Below are 17,207 nucleotides of genomic sequence, written 5' to 3'. Positions count from 1 at the left end.
CTTTAGAACTAGAATCTGGTCATATGACCTCGGAACTAAATAATTCTGAGGAGTGAATGGATTCTGGAGAGAAATGGCAAGGCTGGTGGAACAACATCCAGTTGGGTCAATCCTCACGTCTAACACATTAATATCCTTCACTGTGAGATGTCAACATTTGTCATTTGAAATTCATTATTGAATTTGGATTATTGCCATCAATTGGGTCAATACTGGGTATGAAATCAACCTTTTAGTTAACTATCTAAGGCACTAACTAATGCCCATATGGGTTTTATATTGCTTGGTGTCATTTTGCTGTTTTCACCCGCCTGCCATGTTCGCATTTAACGTGGACATACAAAAATCAATGTCGCACGTGTGATGTCAAACTGTCAACAACAGACACCTGGAGTTGTTTCTGTCCTGTCCATCAGTACCAGAGGTATTGATCCTGCCCTGACGGCCTGTCTTCTGTTGGACAGGTACTGCCCCACCTGTAAAAACGACACCACCGAGGTGGTGAAGGCTGGGGAGAAGCTGAAGGCCAGCAAGAAGAAGGCCAAGATGCCCTCTGCCCACACAGAGAGCCAGCGCGACTGGGGCAAGGTGAGGGGGCGGGGGCGGGGGCAGGGTCATTATATGTGGTTATCAAAAGGGAGCGCCACTGTGACCACTTGAGACGAAATGCGTATGAAGGAAACCTGAGTGTTCTATGGTGGGTCAGCAGTTTGGACGTGGCTTCTTCCTGGCTCACTTGCGGGTTCACCGAGTGCTCGACCCTCCCTCCTTTCTGCAGCCCCACCACAGAATGACAAGTTCAACATTCTTCAGAGTCTAAACGTCTTGGCTTGGAACTCACACTCATGCTTCACTGTTATGAGACACTCAGAGAGGGACCCCCCTGGCTTTGGCACCAGACAACGTGAGACACACACACACACACAGTCAGACACACACACAGTCAGACACACAGACACACAGACACACACACACACACACACACACACACACACACACACACACACACAGTCAGACAGCACCGTCTTTGTCTAGCGCCAGGTGCTAACAGGAGCCGAGGCTAGCTGAGTAAACTGAGCGGTTGGTCCCGTGAGTCTCAACATTAGCAGCTACAAAGTGGGGCTCCTCGCAGCTTTGCGGGTATCTAGCGCTCCTGGAGCAGGAGAGGCCGCAGCCAGAGCCGGGCCCGCCGCTAGCCGGGCCCCTTCTGCTCTGACTAAGCCGTGATTATGCGCTGGCTTCGTTCCTCTCTCACTGCGTGGCATAGCACCATATGGACTACGCCGTTTCAAATGACTCAGCATGGTTGATGTTCTTTCCCGGAACCGCTGGAGGAAAAAAATAAGTCTTTTGTTTCCCAGAAGTTGTCCGTCTCCACACGCTATGTTTACTAAGAGCATAGCAAGCGATTGACTCATACGATGAAGTACATGAGATAGCTAGCGATAAAGTGCCATATTTCCTGAAGCAAAAAATAATAATAATAAAAAAAAAAAAAATGTTATAATAATAAATGTAGCCATACAAATGTTGGGTAATTGATTTGTGTATAGTGAGCAATCTGCGATTATACATGCTAGCGAGCGAGCGAGCTAAAGCTAATAGTAGTAAGTAAGTAGTAGTAATTTGTAAGTGGTAGTAAGTAGCTAATAGTAGTAAGTAAGTAGTAGTAATTTGTAAGTAGTAGTAATTGTAGTAAGTGGTTCTCGTCAGTGTCGTGTCGTTGCTGTTCCAGGGTATGGCCTGCGTCGGACGCACTAAGGAATGCACCATCGTCCCCTCCAACCACTACGGGCCCGTACCCGGGGTTCCCGTCGGAACCACATGGAAGTTCCGTGTACAGGTGAGCCAATACGATCATTTTGGGACCCATGGGTGGTCGCAGAGGTGAGGGGGTACAACTCCGGGCGAGGTGAGTTCTCACAGTCACAGACCCGCAGGGAGAAAACACATTACGTGTATGTTCAGTTTTCAAATAATGAGAATGTTGAATCTCGAAAGATTGACGTTTTTTGTTGTTGTTGTTTATTGCATGTAGTACTCCTACAATTCTTATCTTGTTGTGATGCTCAGAAACCTAGCCTACCTAGTCTCTCACATGTCCCCCCCCCCCTCCTTCTCCACTCCACTCTGACTGTTCTCCCCCCTGTTCACACTACGCCGCCCCCCCCCCCCGTCCCCCCCCCCTCCCCGAAGGTGAGCGAGGCCGGCGTTCACAGGCCCCACGTGGGAGGGATCCACGGCCGTAGCAACGACGGCTCCTACTCACTGGTGCTGGCTGGGGGCTTCGAGGATGAAGTGGTGGGTGCCGTCGCGGGGTTGGGGCACAGCAAGCACCGTCTACGAGCGGAGCGTGGGAGTTGAGATGTGCTCTCTCTCTCTCTCTCTCGCTCTCTCTCTCTTCTGTTTTCCCTCTCTCTCGCTTCCTCTGTCTGGCAGGGCCTCTTGGTCCAATGCTGTTTATACAGGCATCGTCCTCTCCCTCCCTCCCTCCCCCACTCCCTCCCCCCTAGCCTGGTTAGATGGATGGTAGTCTGCCCATCTCTCTCTCTCTCTCCCCCTCTCACAGCTGCCGCCTGTCTCATCCCCCTCCCTCCTCCTCTTCCCCTCCCTCCCTCCCTCCCTCCCTCCTCTCTTACATGTTTGAGTTAGTGAAGGATGTACACTACCACAGACTCGCTCTGGGGAGAACATTAACACCAGTCCTATGAATGTTTAACAGTACTCGTTGAGATGAGTTGGAATAGATTTTCGGGGAAGTTACGATGGCATTTCAATTTACAGACTTGTTAGTTTTAACAGTGGGCCTGAGGCTATTATATTTGAGGTGTCATACTGTACTTGTCACTCACAGCTAAAGTTCAGCATCACACCAGTATGCGTAGGGGCTTACTACACTACTACAAAAAGTTACTGCTAAAAGTCCTGTTTTGGACTTGTGTGTACATCCTTTTTTGACCCTCTGACCTCTCCCTCCACCCTGGCCACTCAGGACAGGGGAGATGAGTTCACCTATACAGGGAGTGGGGGTCGCGACCTTTCAGGAAACAAGCGCATTGGGGAGCATTCCTTTGACCAGACTCTGACCCACATGAACAGGTACCCTCCATTTCTCTCTCTCTCTCTCTCTCTCTCTCTCTCTCTCAATCTCTCTCTCCCTGTCTCTCTTTCTGTCCCTCTCTCTCTCTCTCTCTCTCTCTCTCTCCAGTCATGAGGTCATGTCTGATGTCATATTATTAGCTGTGGGAGGAGTCAGTAGTCCCCCTACTAATTCTGTGACCTCTGACCTCCCAGGGCCCTGGCACTCAACTGTGATGCCCCCCTCAATGACAAGGACGGGGCGGAGTCCAGGAACTGGCGGGCGGGGAAGCCGGTGCGGGTGGTCCGCAGCTCCAAAGGCCGACGAATCAGCAAGTACGCCCCCGAGGAGGGCAACCGCTACGACGGCATTTACAAGGTACACCCTTGACCCCTGACCCCTCTCAGGGAAATGACCTGGGTGTTATAACAAAAACATACAATGTTGGATAATGCAATATTGTATGGAGGTTGCACATAAAAATTTTGAGTAAAAACTCAAAAGAAATATCAATTTCTCTACGTATTTGAAGACGCATACTTAAGACGCGTATTATCTTATTTAGAAGTCATACTTGATGCGACAATATGTTTCCCGTGTTGTATTGTAGTCTTGTTTGAGACGCTGTAGCCCCTGAAAGCATGTCGTGAGTGATGAGTATCTGGGGACTGTCTGGGGAAATCAAGCAGACACACCACCGTGTGACTCATAACAGAGACCATCCTCCTCACTGTCTGCACCTGATGTATTTGACGCTGGTAGTATTAAATCTTTAATGAAACTGCCATTTTGCAACTAAGCAGGAATTAGCCTGTGGCTAGCCATATTAAACTAGAAGGCAGGTTAAATACTGTTTCTTATCCTCCTCTGGGATGTATTCAATCACCCAGAACAGTAGGATCTACAGCTCCCCCTAGGTGACTACTCTTCAATATTACTCTTCAGACCTTGAAAAAAGGAGATTTCACTTGGCTTTTCTTCCCTGCTGAGATGTCGATTCTACAAATAGTACCTCAACCTTTTAACTACAAAAAAAAAATGTGGCAACCAAAAAAATGTTGAAGTACAGCCCAACCACAAACCTCTGTTTCCCATTGAGGTGAAGTTACCACAAGTTACTATGACTTGTACTTTGAGCAGTTCACGGATCAAAGCCTGAATCTAATGAGGTTAATTTACCACAGATGGCAAAAAATTATGTGTGTCTGTGTGTGTGTGTGTGTCTCTGTGTGTGTCTCTGTGTGTGTCTCTGTGTGTGTCTCTGTGTGTGTCTCTGTGTGTGTGTGTGTGTGTGTGTGTCAGGTGGTGAAGTACTGGCCGGAGATTGGGAAGTGTGGTTTCTTGGTGTGGAGGTACCTGCTGCGGCGTGACGAGATGGAGCCTGCCCCCTGGTCCCCTGAGGGGCTGGAGCGCACTAAGAAACTGGGGCTAGCTGTTCAGGTGAGGAAAGGGCCAACTGTCTGTGTTACATACTGTATGTAGCCTACCTATGCTAAGCTAGCCTACCTATGCTAAGCTAGCCATGTAAGAAACTGGGGCTGGCTGTTTAGGTGAGGAACGGGCCAACTGTCTGTGTTACATACTGTATGTAGCCTACCTACATACTGATGCTAAGCTAGCCTACCTATGCTAAGCTAGCCTACCTACATACTGATGCTAAGCTAGCCGTGTAAGAAACTGGGGCTAGCTGTTCAGGTGGGGAAAGGGTCTGTCTGTCACTGTGTGAGGAGGCCACACATCAGTAGCATGTTACTACACACATACAGCCTACATACATACTGATGCTAAGCTAGCTATGCTAAGCTAGCCATGCTAAGGAGAAGGTTTCCTCCATTGTACTCCCATCACTGCACTGAAAACGAATGGAGGCAGTTTTGGGCAGACCTGTCGTTCCTGAGCATTCGCCTTACTGGCCGTATGTGAGAGGACACAACAGGGAGAGGTGGTTGTGACTTTATTTAAAAAAAATTGTTTTATTACAGTGTAATTATATGAATTCATAATTTTCAAATATTTATGGTTCTCATGATAAAAGCATGGATCGGTTTTTGCCCCCACAGTATCCCCCTGGTTACCTAGAGGCCATGGCCAACAAGACCATGAAGAAGGAGGCCAGCGTCCGAGGGGCAGGGGCCGTCAGGGGCAAGAGGCACGCAGGGAGGGGCCGGCCCAGGATACACCCCCGGGAGAAGAAGGTGAAGGAGGAAGAGGAGGATGAGGAAGAGGACGAGAGGCTGGTGGTGAAGAAGGAGGAGGAGCCAAAGAGCAACGGCAACCAGAAGACGCCCAAGGAGACAGGTAGAGACGCTAGCGCTACGTAGCGCTAGCTAATTGAGACTCTGACAGCTTTTTATATTTTTAAAAAAGGCACTTTACTCTCCTGCTCTATAATGGCATGAATGCTTAGTGGTTGTGATAAAGATCATTTGAGAGTCACCAGAATGTATTTGTTCGAGGGTGAACTTGCTCAGTGCTGCCTTGCTAATCTGCCGTTTCAGATTGTGATTCTCTCTTTTTTTGCCTTATCATATTTACCCCCTTTGGAAATAATCCTGACGTTAGTTCCATTCCACAGAACCTCAGCCTCCAGTTTGTTGAAACAGCTATTTACAGAGACCTGCTATAAGTATCTGGGAAAACAGACAGTGTGTTTTTCATTTTGAACCCACTGTATACACCAAAACCTCTATCCACACTGAGTTTATATTGTGTAAAAGATATTTGGCTCACTGTTCACCTGTGTGAACATTTCTGTGTGTATATTTTGATATGTTCGGTGTTATTGCTTTTTTGTGTTTCTGCATTTCTGTGTAGCCTACACTTTATTTTCATTCTCACAAGTGTGTGTGTGTGTTGTTTGTGTGTTGTGTGTGTTGTGTGTGTGTTGTGTGTGTGTTGTGTGTTGTGTGTGTGTGTCAGAGGTGTGTAAGGAGGCGGAGCCCCCAGCGAAGCGTCAGAAGGTGGAGGAGGCGTTCCAGCTGTCAGAGCAGCAGAAGGCGCTCATCAAGGAAGACGACGCCAACAGGAAGCTGTGGGACGAGGCCATGGGCTTCCTGGTGGAGGGACCGGTATGCAAACACAACCACCACCACAACCACCACAACCACAACAACAACTACCACAAAAACCACAACCACAACCCCAACAACCACAACAACAACAAGAACAACAACAACCAACACAACAACCACAACAACAACCACAACCACCAACACTGCACAATCTCCCTACAACCAAAACAGTACGCAAAAACAGTTTGGGCTTGATTCTGATGCTAACGACACCTGGAAGACTGTGTTTTTCACTCTTACATATAATAACGTACTTGTTACTCACAGATGAATATTGTGATATGATGGTGTGGGTACAGTGTTATTGTATATCTCATATTCCATGGAGGGAAATGCCAACAGATTAAGAGTGGATCCATAGTGTTGTCAGTGGTTTAATGCACTGAGTGAGTGAGAAGGCTTGAAGTGTCTGGTGGGCTGCTGTCTGGTGGGCTGCAGTCTGGTGGGCTGCTGTCTGGTAGGCTGCTGTCTGGTGGGCTGCTGTCTGGTAGGCTGCTGTCTGGTGGGCTGCTGTCTGGTGGGCTGCTGTCTGGTAGGCCGCTGTCTGGTAGGCTGCTGGAAGACTCATGTTACTAGAACAGCCGTGACGAGAGTGGTGCTGCCGTTTCTATGGTGACGTGTGTGGTGTGTGTGTGTGTGTGTGCCTTGTGTCCCCTGTGTGTAGAACTTCCTGAGGAAGGTGGAGCAGACCTTCATGTGTGTGTGCTGTCAGGAGCTGGCCTACCAGCCCATCACCACCGTCTGCATGCACAACGTCTGCAAGGTGGGTAGATGAACCTTGCTACTGTGTGTGTGTGAGTGTGTTCCTGTGTGCGTGAGTTGGGGGGTGGGGGGGGGGGTGTTTCAAAAGCTTACTGTAATCGGTTGCTCCACATTTTATAAATAGTTTAGTCATTAACAAATTAATGACTGTAGCCTGACTGTGAAAGATGCATGTAGTGACTGTAGCCTGATTTGTATGTTCTGAACACGCTCTCTCTCTCTCTCTGTCTCTCTCTCTGTCTCTCTCTCTCTCTCTGTGTGTGTCTCTGTGTGTGTGTCTCTCTCTCTCTCTCTCTCTCTCTCTCTCTCTCTGTGTGTGTGTCTGTCTCTCTCTCTCTCTCTCTCTCTCTCTCTCTGTCTGACTCTCTCTCTGTCTCTGTCTCTCTCTCTCTCTCTCTCTGTCTGACTCTCTCTCTGTCTCTGTCTCTCTCTCTCTCTCTCTCTCTCTCTCTGTCTGACTCTCTCTGTGTCTCTGTCTCTCTCTCTCAGACCTGTCTGCAGAGGTCGTTCCGTGCGGAGGTGTACACCTGCCCTGCCTGCCGCCATGACCTGGGCAAGGACTATGTCATGGGCCTCAACAAGACTCTACAGCTGCTGCTGGACCAGTTCTTTCCTGGTTACAGCAAGGGCCGATGAGGTCACACACACACACACACACACACACACACACACACACCCACACAGATAAACATATGTATACATTTATTTATACATTGGTACATGCTCTCCAAACAACACACACACGCACACATACACTCTCACACACACACACACACACACACAAACACACGCACACAACCTCCATCGCCTAGGCAGCAGGGACTGACCTCACCTGTTGAACTTGGACTGTCCCCATAAAATGTCACCAGCCTGAACTTCAAGTCCCAAGAGACCCTGAGTGCCAGCCCCTTAACCCCTCCCTCCCTCCCTCCCTCCCTCCCTCCCTCCCAGGCTGCCCCGTCTCGCCCTTCCCCCCTCAGGTGGAGACCAGGGCGCTCACCACCACCTGTCCATGTCAGGAACAGAGAGGATGCTAATGCTAGCTATGATAAGCTAGCCATGCTAAGGGGAGGATTTCCCAGGTTAGCGGGGGAAATAATGGCAGCATAGTGTAAATGTGAGTTATTTTCTTTGTTACTGGTCCATTGAAGTTCAGATCCAAACTGCTTCACTTAAGATGGGTGCCTGTCTCCCCCCCCCCACCCTCCTCCACCCTCCCACCACTCTGTCCCTCATTCTCTGTCTGTCTGTTTTTGTGGTTATGTCCTTTTCTTTCAAAGAATTCAGGATTTTTTAAAGACGTGCAAATGCAAATGTTTTAATGATTCTTATCGTCTCTGAAAGCAAACTGTGGTGTGCATTACTTCAGCTCAAAGCGCTTATACAGAACAGAAAAATGTTTTTCTTTCTGCATTGACTGGCAAGCTAATAGTCTCCTTCTCTCCGAGCTTTGCTTCGTCCCCGTCCCGTCGCCCCCCCCCCCCCCACCCACCCCCCCCAGTCTTGTACCCTACCTACCGCCCCCCCCCACCCTACCTACCGTGGATTACAGTACTAACAGTTGTAGACGTCATGTGGACGCTTCGCTTCAGCTTCAGTGTTGTGTTCTATGTTTTTATTGCACTTGTTGAAGAAAAGAAATTGTCGAAAAGAAAAAAAGTAATGTCTAATTTCTAATTGTACGCCCTTTGTTTTTCTATCATTTTAGTTGCCTGTTCTATTTTAATCATTAGTTCTTTTATGTGGCAACCTTTATCTGCTGCGGTGTCAGCCTGAAGAGTTTCATTGCTTCATATTGTGATCTGAAATTTTATACATGGTATAATAATACTTGATATGTAACTATTAAATATTTTGATTCCAGGAAACAACTCTGCCTCTTTACTGTCCGGACTGTTCGGTTTTAGACATGGCGGAGAGAGGAAGGTCTGGGGATTTTCACGGCCTTCCCTGTGAAGGTTGAGCGCTAATTTAAGATGGTCTTCCCTGTTTGACATTGGCTAGGCGCCAGGGGACAGTGGAGGGGAGGAGGGCAGGGGCCTCTCTTTACACTTAGGCGCTTGTATGAGTCTGAGGATGTTACAGGTAAGCAGGTAGGTCCTCCTTTCAGTCGTACTCGGGAGTACCTACTTAAACAGTTGAGCTAAGTGGCGTCGAGCAGGGCATTCTGTTTGTGGCCTGGTTACCAAGGGAACAGGTTCTACAGTGAAAAGGGTAAACGCAGCTCGACGACAAGCCTGCCGTCGAGAGCCTGAGACATTCACACTGCAATGTTCCCATTTCCGCACCAGAGAAGAAGACCGAGGAGGTCCCTGCGACCGGGCGGAGGACGGGGTGTGTCTAAACCCTGGGATTGACGAAATGTGCAGGTGAAGCGCCGTACAAAATGGTGAAGGTGGCAGTAGTGAAAGTCCTGTTTGTTGACGTCAGCGGTTGGGAACGTGTTCCCTAGTGGTGGTGAGCCTCCTGGTGGAGCAGGATTGTATTACACTCTGTTTTCAGTTCCCTCCAAACTGTTTTGTAACTGACCTATTTCATTTACTGTGCAAACAGGAATCCATTTGATCATCACACTCTCTGCTTAGCATTTGTCGTCTTTGTATCGAGATCGAACCCGGCAAAAATTTACTCGACACACTGGAAGTATCATAGCCTCGTTTTCGCCCATCCGGTTGGATTAATGAAGAGCTCAAGGAGAGAAAGGGTGGATCAATGAAGTATTTTCAGCAAACCCTGGTTGGGAGTTTCACTATATGTAACCCGGTTAAATCACAACAGCCTATTGTTGTGTTCAGCTCCTGGGCTGAACAATGTGTTTGTGGTCGAACAGTTTACCTTTCGTAAGTGAAACCGGCGTGTACCATGTAAAACATTTGTTTCTTGTCATGGAAAGCGTCAAGTGTTTTTACTGGACAGCTGGACTCATGTTCCCTCTGGTGGTGTACAGTACCAGTCAAAAGACACCTTCTCATTCAATGGTTTTTCTTTATTTTTTAAAATTATTTTCTACATTGTAGATGAATATTGAAGACATCAAAACTATGAAGGAACACATATGGAATTATGTAGTAAACAAAAAAAAGTGTTAAACAAACCAGAATGTTTTAGATTTTAGATTCTGCAAAGTAGCCACCTTTTGCTTTGATGACAGCTTTGCACACTCTTGGCAAGGTGTGTCCAGACTTCTGACTGGTCCTGTACGTCTGTTAGGATGCCAGTAGTGTACCCATGCTGGTTGCATAGACGTGTTTTATTGGGTCCAAAACAAGAGACTGGGAGGCAAAAGATTTTTCTTACGTTTATTATCACAGAAGCACAATAGGTACCACTATGCAGGTGAACATCAAACTTAAAAACTATATGAAACGAAAAGTTAAAAGGAATGCTAGTCCAAAAAAAAAATCATATCACAGCATTTTCTTTTTTTTTTTTTTTACTCAAACAATGCTACAAAAACTTCAGGTATACATGACAATGAAAGAAGCAAAAAGCACTTTGGATATTTTTTTTTTCTTAGCTTTGTACCAATTCACCCGTCGCTTTACATCGTTCTCAAACGTAAGCACCCAGACCAGTTACCCAGCATTCACCTGCGCTCTCCAACTCTTCTAGTCTAAGGGACTAACCAGCTAGGAAGTACCAAATATTGGGGCGGTTGCTTAAAAGCAGTGTACACATTATACCAACATTTTTTTTTTTAATTTCATTTTTTTTTTTTAAACTGAATAAAAGGTGTTCTATCAAAACATATGTTAAGCGGGCGAATTTTAAGTATATCATAGCCGACCAAATAAAAGCGGGAGTACCCAAGCGTAAACCTGATGACCTTTTATACATTCAAGATATTACGAATCTTCCTCCTCTGTCTATCGTCAAAAGTAAAGAACAACAACGAAAAAGAAAACATTGATTGATAATTATGAGAATTGCAATATGCTCAAAAGTCCCAAACAGGGTTCCCTTTTAAAGTGTTGAAACAAAACAACCAATGGACCTAAATGATAGCTGTTATAACAAAGAGAGAGAAAGTCATCCACACTGTGAAACTGGGGATACGTAACTAAACTAAATCGGCTTCCTTGGAACACAAAAGCATAGAAGGCTGTAAGCACTTGGATCACAAAGGAGGGGCGGGTGGTGGGGTTGGTACGGGAGGGAGGGGCGGGTGGTGGGGTTGGTACGGGAGGGAGGGGGGGGGCAGAGCTAATCCTCATCAGAAGAATCCCTGTCGAAGTTGTAGGCCATGAAGAATACGTCAGGTCGAGGTGGGACGAGGGCGTGGCCTGGTTTCACAATCTCGAAGCCAAGAAAGCTGAATGTACGCACTAGTTTAGCTGGGGAGAAAAGATACGGCTGTTAGATGAAGCCCTTCAAAAACACTACCCTCATCAATGACAACCGGTGTACTTTTTGAACTTGTGGTTGTTGTGTACCGACAGACAAGACAGGACAGGACTGCGGAGAACGTACCTCGGTCATCTCTGGTCTTGTAAAAGCAGACAAACACGCTGGCAACTTTCAGATGTTCTTCAGCGTACTCCAGAAGAGCCGCAAAACTGTGGAGACAAGGTCAAATGGATTATCCCTCCACACACTCACTCACTCCCTCCCCCTCCCTCCCTCCTCCTGGTGTCTCCCTCTTTCTTTCTTTCTCTCTCCCTCCCTCCTGTCCCCCCTCCTCCTGGTGCCTTCCTCTTTCTTTCTCCCTCCCGGTGTCTCCCTTTCTCTCTCCCTCCCTCCTCCTGGTGTCTCCCTTTCTCCCTCCCTCCCTCCTCCTGGTGTCTCCCTTTCTCCCTCCCTCCCTCCTCCTGGTGTCTCCCTCCCTCCCTCCCTCCCCCTCCTCCTGGTGTCTCCCTCCCCCTCCTCCTGGTGTCTCCCTCTCCCTCCCTCCCCCTCCTCCTGGTGTCTCCCTCCCCCTCCTCCTGGTGTCTCCCTCTCACCTCTCCTTGCTGCCCTCGGGGAGCGGGTCCAGCGGGATCTCCACGTACAGAGCGTTCCCGCTCTGCACTGCGTCCCAGTGGATCACCCTGGAAACGGTAGGGCGGCTCTGGAAGTGGAGTATCCCGGGGCGACCGTTCCCCGGCGGCTCCTCGGTCACCGTCAACTTCTTGTCCTGGAAAAGAGGGGGGGGGACACGGAGGGGGGGTGGCGGCGTTAATGAAACACCACCTACAGCCATCTCAGATCAACACCACCAACTGACGCCTACAGCTTCATAGGTGCTCGGTAAAAGCTGTGGTGAATTTCAAACTAACATACAGTACCAGTCAGAAGTTTGGACACACCTTGCCAAGAGTGTGCAAAGCTGTCATTAAAGCAAAAGGTGAAGAATCTAAAATATTCTGTTTTTTTAATACTTTTTTGTTTACTACATAATTCCATATGTGTTCCTTCATAGTTTTGACTTCATCTTCAACTTTGTCTTCAATATTAATCTACAATGTAGAAAATAATAAAAAAAATTAAAGAAAAACCATTAAATGAGAAGGTGTATCCAAACTTTTGACTGGTACTGTACATCTCGAACTACCAAGTAGACAGATCACTGCATAGAGTTCCAGTTTGAGTGTCCCTTGTGGTCTGCCTGACAATGCATGCAGTCACAGGACATGCGTGAAAGGTCTCCATAGGCCAGAGAGAGCGAGTCTGTCAACAACAACGTTAGCTGCGTGCCAGGTTCCCCTGTACACAGACAGCAACACAGAGTCACATGACAGGATGTGGCCATGGCATGATGGTATCTACTACCCTGTTTACTTCCTGTATTGTCAGTCTGGTTCTCAATGCGGAACACACTGCTCTGCCCCCGTTGCACAACACCCTGCATCTGTTGTTGCCTGTGTGTTTGGGTTGTTGTTGGGCCACATTGTTGACTGTTATCCAGCGTGTTTTCCCTCAGGGGAGTATGAGTGTGTCTGTTTGTTTACCTTTATGTTGAGCCTCAAATAATAGGCAGTGTAAACAGTGTACAGAGCTACAGGAGAAGCAAAGCTGGAGGAAAATGTAACTGTTGTTTGATTTGTTGCCGTTCACAATATGCAAACTCTACCGTGCACAGGGAGGATGCACAGACTAACCAGCCTTTATCAAGTTATTCACAATCGGGTTAAAATTACACTGTGGTGCTTGAATGTCTGGGAACGTTTGAATTTCAGTGTGTATATTTGGATTTGTGTTTGAGCAAACTAACTTAAAGGGACACTTCACCAATTTAACATCACATTCATTATCTCCAGACAAACGGTCCTAAGGAGATTACCCCCTATGATGTCATTAGGGGTGAAATGAAAAAAAAAAAAAAACTCAATTGATTTTCAAAACTACAGCCACAAACAAACTCCAACTGGCTGGAAACTCACTGTATTTCCTGAAAACAACTGAATGAGTTTTTCTTTTGTTTGTTTACCCCCAAGGACATCATAGGGGGTCATTTCCTTAGGACATTTTCTGGCATCTCTTTGATGTGAGAACGGAGACAAACGTTGTTTTCACACACAGAGACACAAGTATGGCGCTGGAGACGCCGAAGGCGGTGTTAAAAACGGGTGCAGTGTCCCTCTGAGTGTCCGTGGTCGAGACGACCCACTTACTGAACAGAGCGGCCGAGATGAAGGAGTGTGATCCCGTTGACCATATCCTCGCCCACCTGGGATCTTCAGGGGTGGGAGAGGGGCATCAGGAGCACCACAGAGGCCCCGGACCGCGGGTACTACTACAGTGCAGGGACAGGCTGGGAGGAGGGGAGAGGGGAGAGGGAGGGAGAAAGGGAGAGAGAGAGATTACCACTGAGTCTGTTTAAACTGGTTTATATTGTCTGTTTGCTTAATGTATATACACACACACACACAACTGCTTGTAATGTTGGTTCTCCATTAAAGCACAAAGGCATAAGCTATTCCTGAGATGAGGAACAGGGCGTTGAAAAAACACATTCTGAAAGCAAAGTGGAAGGTCAACATGGGAGGGTTTGGAGGAATAACGCGTTTAATGTCCTTTTCAATGCAACTTGTCTCAGGACCTGAGTGACGTGTGCAGCTTTCATCAATGTAATAATAATATAAGCGTATACAATAGCTGGATAAGTGGAGTCACGAGGGTCTAGCAACAGTGACGCACAAGTAGCGTATAGCTTTCCTGCAGCAAGAAGTGCAAACAAAGCACAGTGTACACGACTCATGGTTACTAAGCTAATTACAGGGAAAACGACTCCCCTGATGAAAAGCTGTACTCTCTGTTCAACAGTTTTCTACATGTGACAATGCTGTCTGTTCCAGAATGACTGCGTATTATTTTGCAGTATAAAGTCAGTGTCCAAGAAAAGACAATCTTCTGTTGATAAATTGTTTTCCAGGGCAGAGAGGAATAATCAAATTATATTTCTGTGGAATTAGCATTTCATTTGCCGTGTGGCAGTAACATTACAAAGCATTTTACGGTATGGTCCACTGCGAGTTGCGTAAGAATTTGCAAAAAAAATATTTGAAGGCGTCCTCGACAGGATTAGAGGAGAATTTGCGTAGACTAAACTGCGCATTTGCCAACTGCAATTACATTTATTACAACACACAACATTTGAAAGAAGCCTGTAGAATCCTGACAATGTTCTATATTGCGATAGAACACGATACTGCCCAGACTACAGGGAATACAACACATTTTTAGCACCCACAAATCTACGCTGTATTATTGGGTTTTGCGATAAAAACGCGTTCAAGAAGAATATAAGAACTATCGACTCTGAGTGGGGAGACATTAAGATGCCCAAGTGGATACACGTCTAACTACATTTCCCCGTCATTTCATTAGGAATTGGCAAATACACTAGATGAACAGTGTCAGTTAAACAACATGAACATAAAAGAACATGACTTTTCTGGACAAGACAGTGAAAAGTCAGTGTTGTTTTGGTTTGTAACAATGTCGCTACTGTTCCAATTCTACAATCTCACGTCATAACGAGGAACTATTGTGACGTTCAGAGATAAGGGTTCTGACTAGAACGCGGCCTAACGCGAATCTAATGCTATCAATAACGACGTGTTTTAACAAACGACAGAGGATTCACATCAGGAATAACATTCCTGATTTCCCCCTAGAAGTGTGTATTTCATGCGCGTCTGAAGTTGTTCTCCCGTTCATCAGGCTATTCCGCTGACCTGCTCGGCCGGGCCTTTTAACTGTGCAGCTAGCTGGCGACCATGTCTGCAGGTACACCACTAGCTAATCTGCGTTAGCATAATCAGCATCCAAATGAGGTGTCAGGCCACGAGGAAGCAAATAAACATCATGTATCGCGGATTTCGAGATGACTATAGTTTGTAGGAATATCATATGGTCTAATGTGTTAATACCGATGGCAGGGCTAGGTGTTTTAAACTGTATGCACAGGCGCTAACATGCAGCAGCTTCCTAGTGTGTAGCATTAGCGAGCTAAATACAGTAAGAAAAGTGACGTCGTAGGCTAGCTAGCCAGCTAGCATAATGCTAAGGAAGATGACGAGTAGTGAACGTTATAACACCAATTACTAGAATTCTAGTTACCCCTATAAATAGCGGAATTTGCGTTGTAAGTTATTTTAGCGAACTGGTAATGAACACACATTGGCATTAGCAATTAATAAGGAATTTATCTTCATGTTAAATTCAGCTTTCCTCGTCACTGAAAAAAAAAAAAAAAAAAAAAATCCCATCCCCCACTTTTCTCATCTTCACTTACTTGCCGATCATGTCACAAATACTACTACTTAAATCCGCCATAGTGGAACAATACTGTTGTTTTCCTTCTTTCTCGCGAGCAAAGCAATGACTGTTTAGGATCCGCTGGAGGTTGGATTTTACCATCCGGCCTCGGAGAGAGACACGACGGGCTGACTGCTCACCGCTATGGTCGGCTGAGGAATAGACCCGACAGAGTCGGACGGGCTTAGAAGCCCAGCGGGCTGCTACGTAATACGAGGAAAAACAAGCGATACGTGCAGCCCAGAGGTGAAGATACGTGGGGGCGTCTTCAATGCCAGTGGAAAAGTACCAAGGCCAGCAAACTAACAACAAAGACTGGGGCTGATGTTTGTGCTTCAGGAAAAAAAAAAAAAGTTGAGTTGGTTGTCTTCATAACATGAGGGAGACTTATCAGTTCCAAGTTACATTTCAGATGCCAGTTTATCCTTACATTGTGTGTGTAACAGTGGGCATGAAATGGATTTGAACTGACAGTTAATCAGCATTTATCAAATATATATAAATATGTATATACACACACACACACACGGAGCATTTATTAGGAACACTATACTACTATTCCTTTGAGATTCTGCTCCATGATGACACAATTCCTGCAGATTTTTCAGGTGCACTTTCAAGCTGTGAATCTCATGTTCTACCACATCCCAAAGGTGTTCTATTGGATTCAGATCCGGTGACTGGGAAGGCCACTGAAGAACACTGAACTCATTGTGATGTTTTTGAAAACAGTGAAACCAGTTTGAGACGACCTTTTCTTTGTGACATGATGCATTATCATGCTGGTAGCCATTAGAAGATGGGTAAATTGTGGCCATGAAGGGATGCACATGGTCAGCAACAATACTCAAATAGGCTGTGGCATTCAAGTGATGATTGATTGGTATTAACAGGCCCAAAGTGTGCCAAGAAAACATTCCCACACCATTCCACCACCTCCACCATGAGTAGGTGTACAGGTGTTCCTAATAAAGTACTCAGTGAGTGTACATATATTAGCAACATATATTATTACTGTCTTTCCCTTGCACTTTACCACAGGCTTAGATTGACTGAGATGAACACACATCACTGAGTGGGCCCACCTTGTGCATCACACAGAACATAGACATTATTACTAATATGCAAGTATGAAATAGGATAACTTCACTGCTTGAATATTGAGCCCACCAGACAGGGACTGAGCCTATTAACCTCATATTGATAAGATAACTTTATCATTACTGACACTACACTGAATCTTTAGTTTGGTTAATGGTCTTGAACCTCATACTTGTTGTGCATGGAGCCATGAAGATTTGCATGATTTGCGGAAAGTCTGTTGTTTGGATGTTGTGGTGACGCAGCGAACTGGACTGCTTCACATATTGTATTGGCAAGCCCGGTTAATAGTTCTGATCCTAACGATGAATATAGCCTTCTTACCCGGTTTATATACGTTACAAAGACTGTCTGGTGGATAGCTTAGACACAAATGTCCTGCATGCAACTACTAGGGACCAAGCTACTCAGTACTTGACCCCACTGTTACCTTTAGCTGTTCAAACTGTACAACA

General features: G+C 46.4%; 2 protein-coding genes across 3 annotated transcripts in view; one reads left to right on the top strand and one right to left on the bottom strand.

The window, feature by feature from the left end:
• Nucleotides 1-8,777, top strand: part of uhrf2 (ubiquitin like with PHD and ring finger domains 2) — a 29,979-nt gene extending 21,202 nt beyond the window's left edge. For both annotated transcript variants that reach the window (XM_083670234.1, XM_083670233.1), the window contains 10 exons: nt 465-588; nt 1,736-1,843; nt 2,197-2,301; nt 2,993-3,099; nt 3,295-3,457; nt 4,382-4,519; nt 5,140-5,377; nt 5,999-6,147; nt 6,815-6,913; nt 7,402-8,777. In XM_083670234.1, coding sequence (XP_083526360.1) covers nt 465-588; nt 1,736-1,843; nt 2,197-2,301; nt 2,993-3,099; nt 3,295-3,457; nt 4,382-4,519; nt 5,140-5,377; nt 5,999-6,147; nt 6,815-6,913; nt 7,402-7,548 — 1,378 coding nt within the window. In that variant the 3' untranslated portion in view covers nt 7,549-8,777. The remainder of the gene's footprint in view (nt 1-464; nt 589-1,735; nt 1,844-2,196; nt 2,302-2,992; nt 3,100-3,294; nt 3,458-4,381; nt 4,520-5,139; nt 5,378-5,998; nt 6,148-6,814; nt 6,914-7,401) is intronic.
• Nucleotides 8,778-10,197: 1,420 nt separating this feature from the next.
• Nucleotides 10,198-15,846, bottom strand: oaz1b (ornithine decarboxylase antizyme 1b). The gene is given in 6 exon segments (XM_083669405.1): nt 10,198-11,246; nt 11,383-11,468; nt 11,853-12,025; nt 13,503-13,589; nt 13,591-13,642; nt 15,629-15,846. Coding segments are annotated over 6 exon segments (654 nt in total). The 5' UTR covers nt 15,754-15,846; the 3' UTR covers nt 10,198-11,115.
• Nucleotides 15,847-17,207: the final 1,361 nt, after the last annotated feature.

Source organism: Argentina silus (assembly GCF_951799395.1).
Source record: "Argentina silus genome assembly, chromosome: 5".
Classification (NCBI taxonomy): domain Eukaryota; kingdom Metazoa; phylum Chordata; class Actinopteri; order Argentiniformes; family Argentinidae; genus Argentina; species Argentina silus.
The sequence above is the reverse complement of the archived record's forward strand: the minus strand, read 5'-3'. Positions and strand labels throughout refer to the sequence as shown.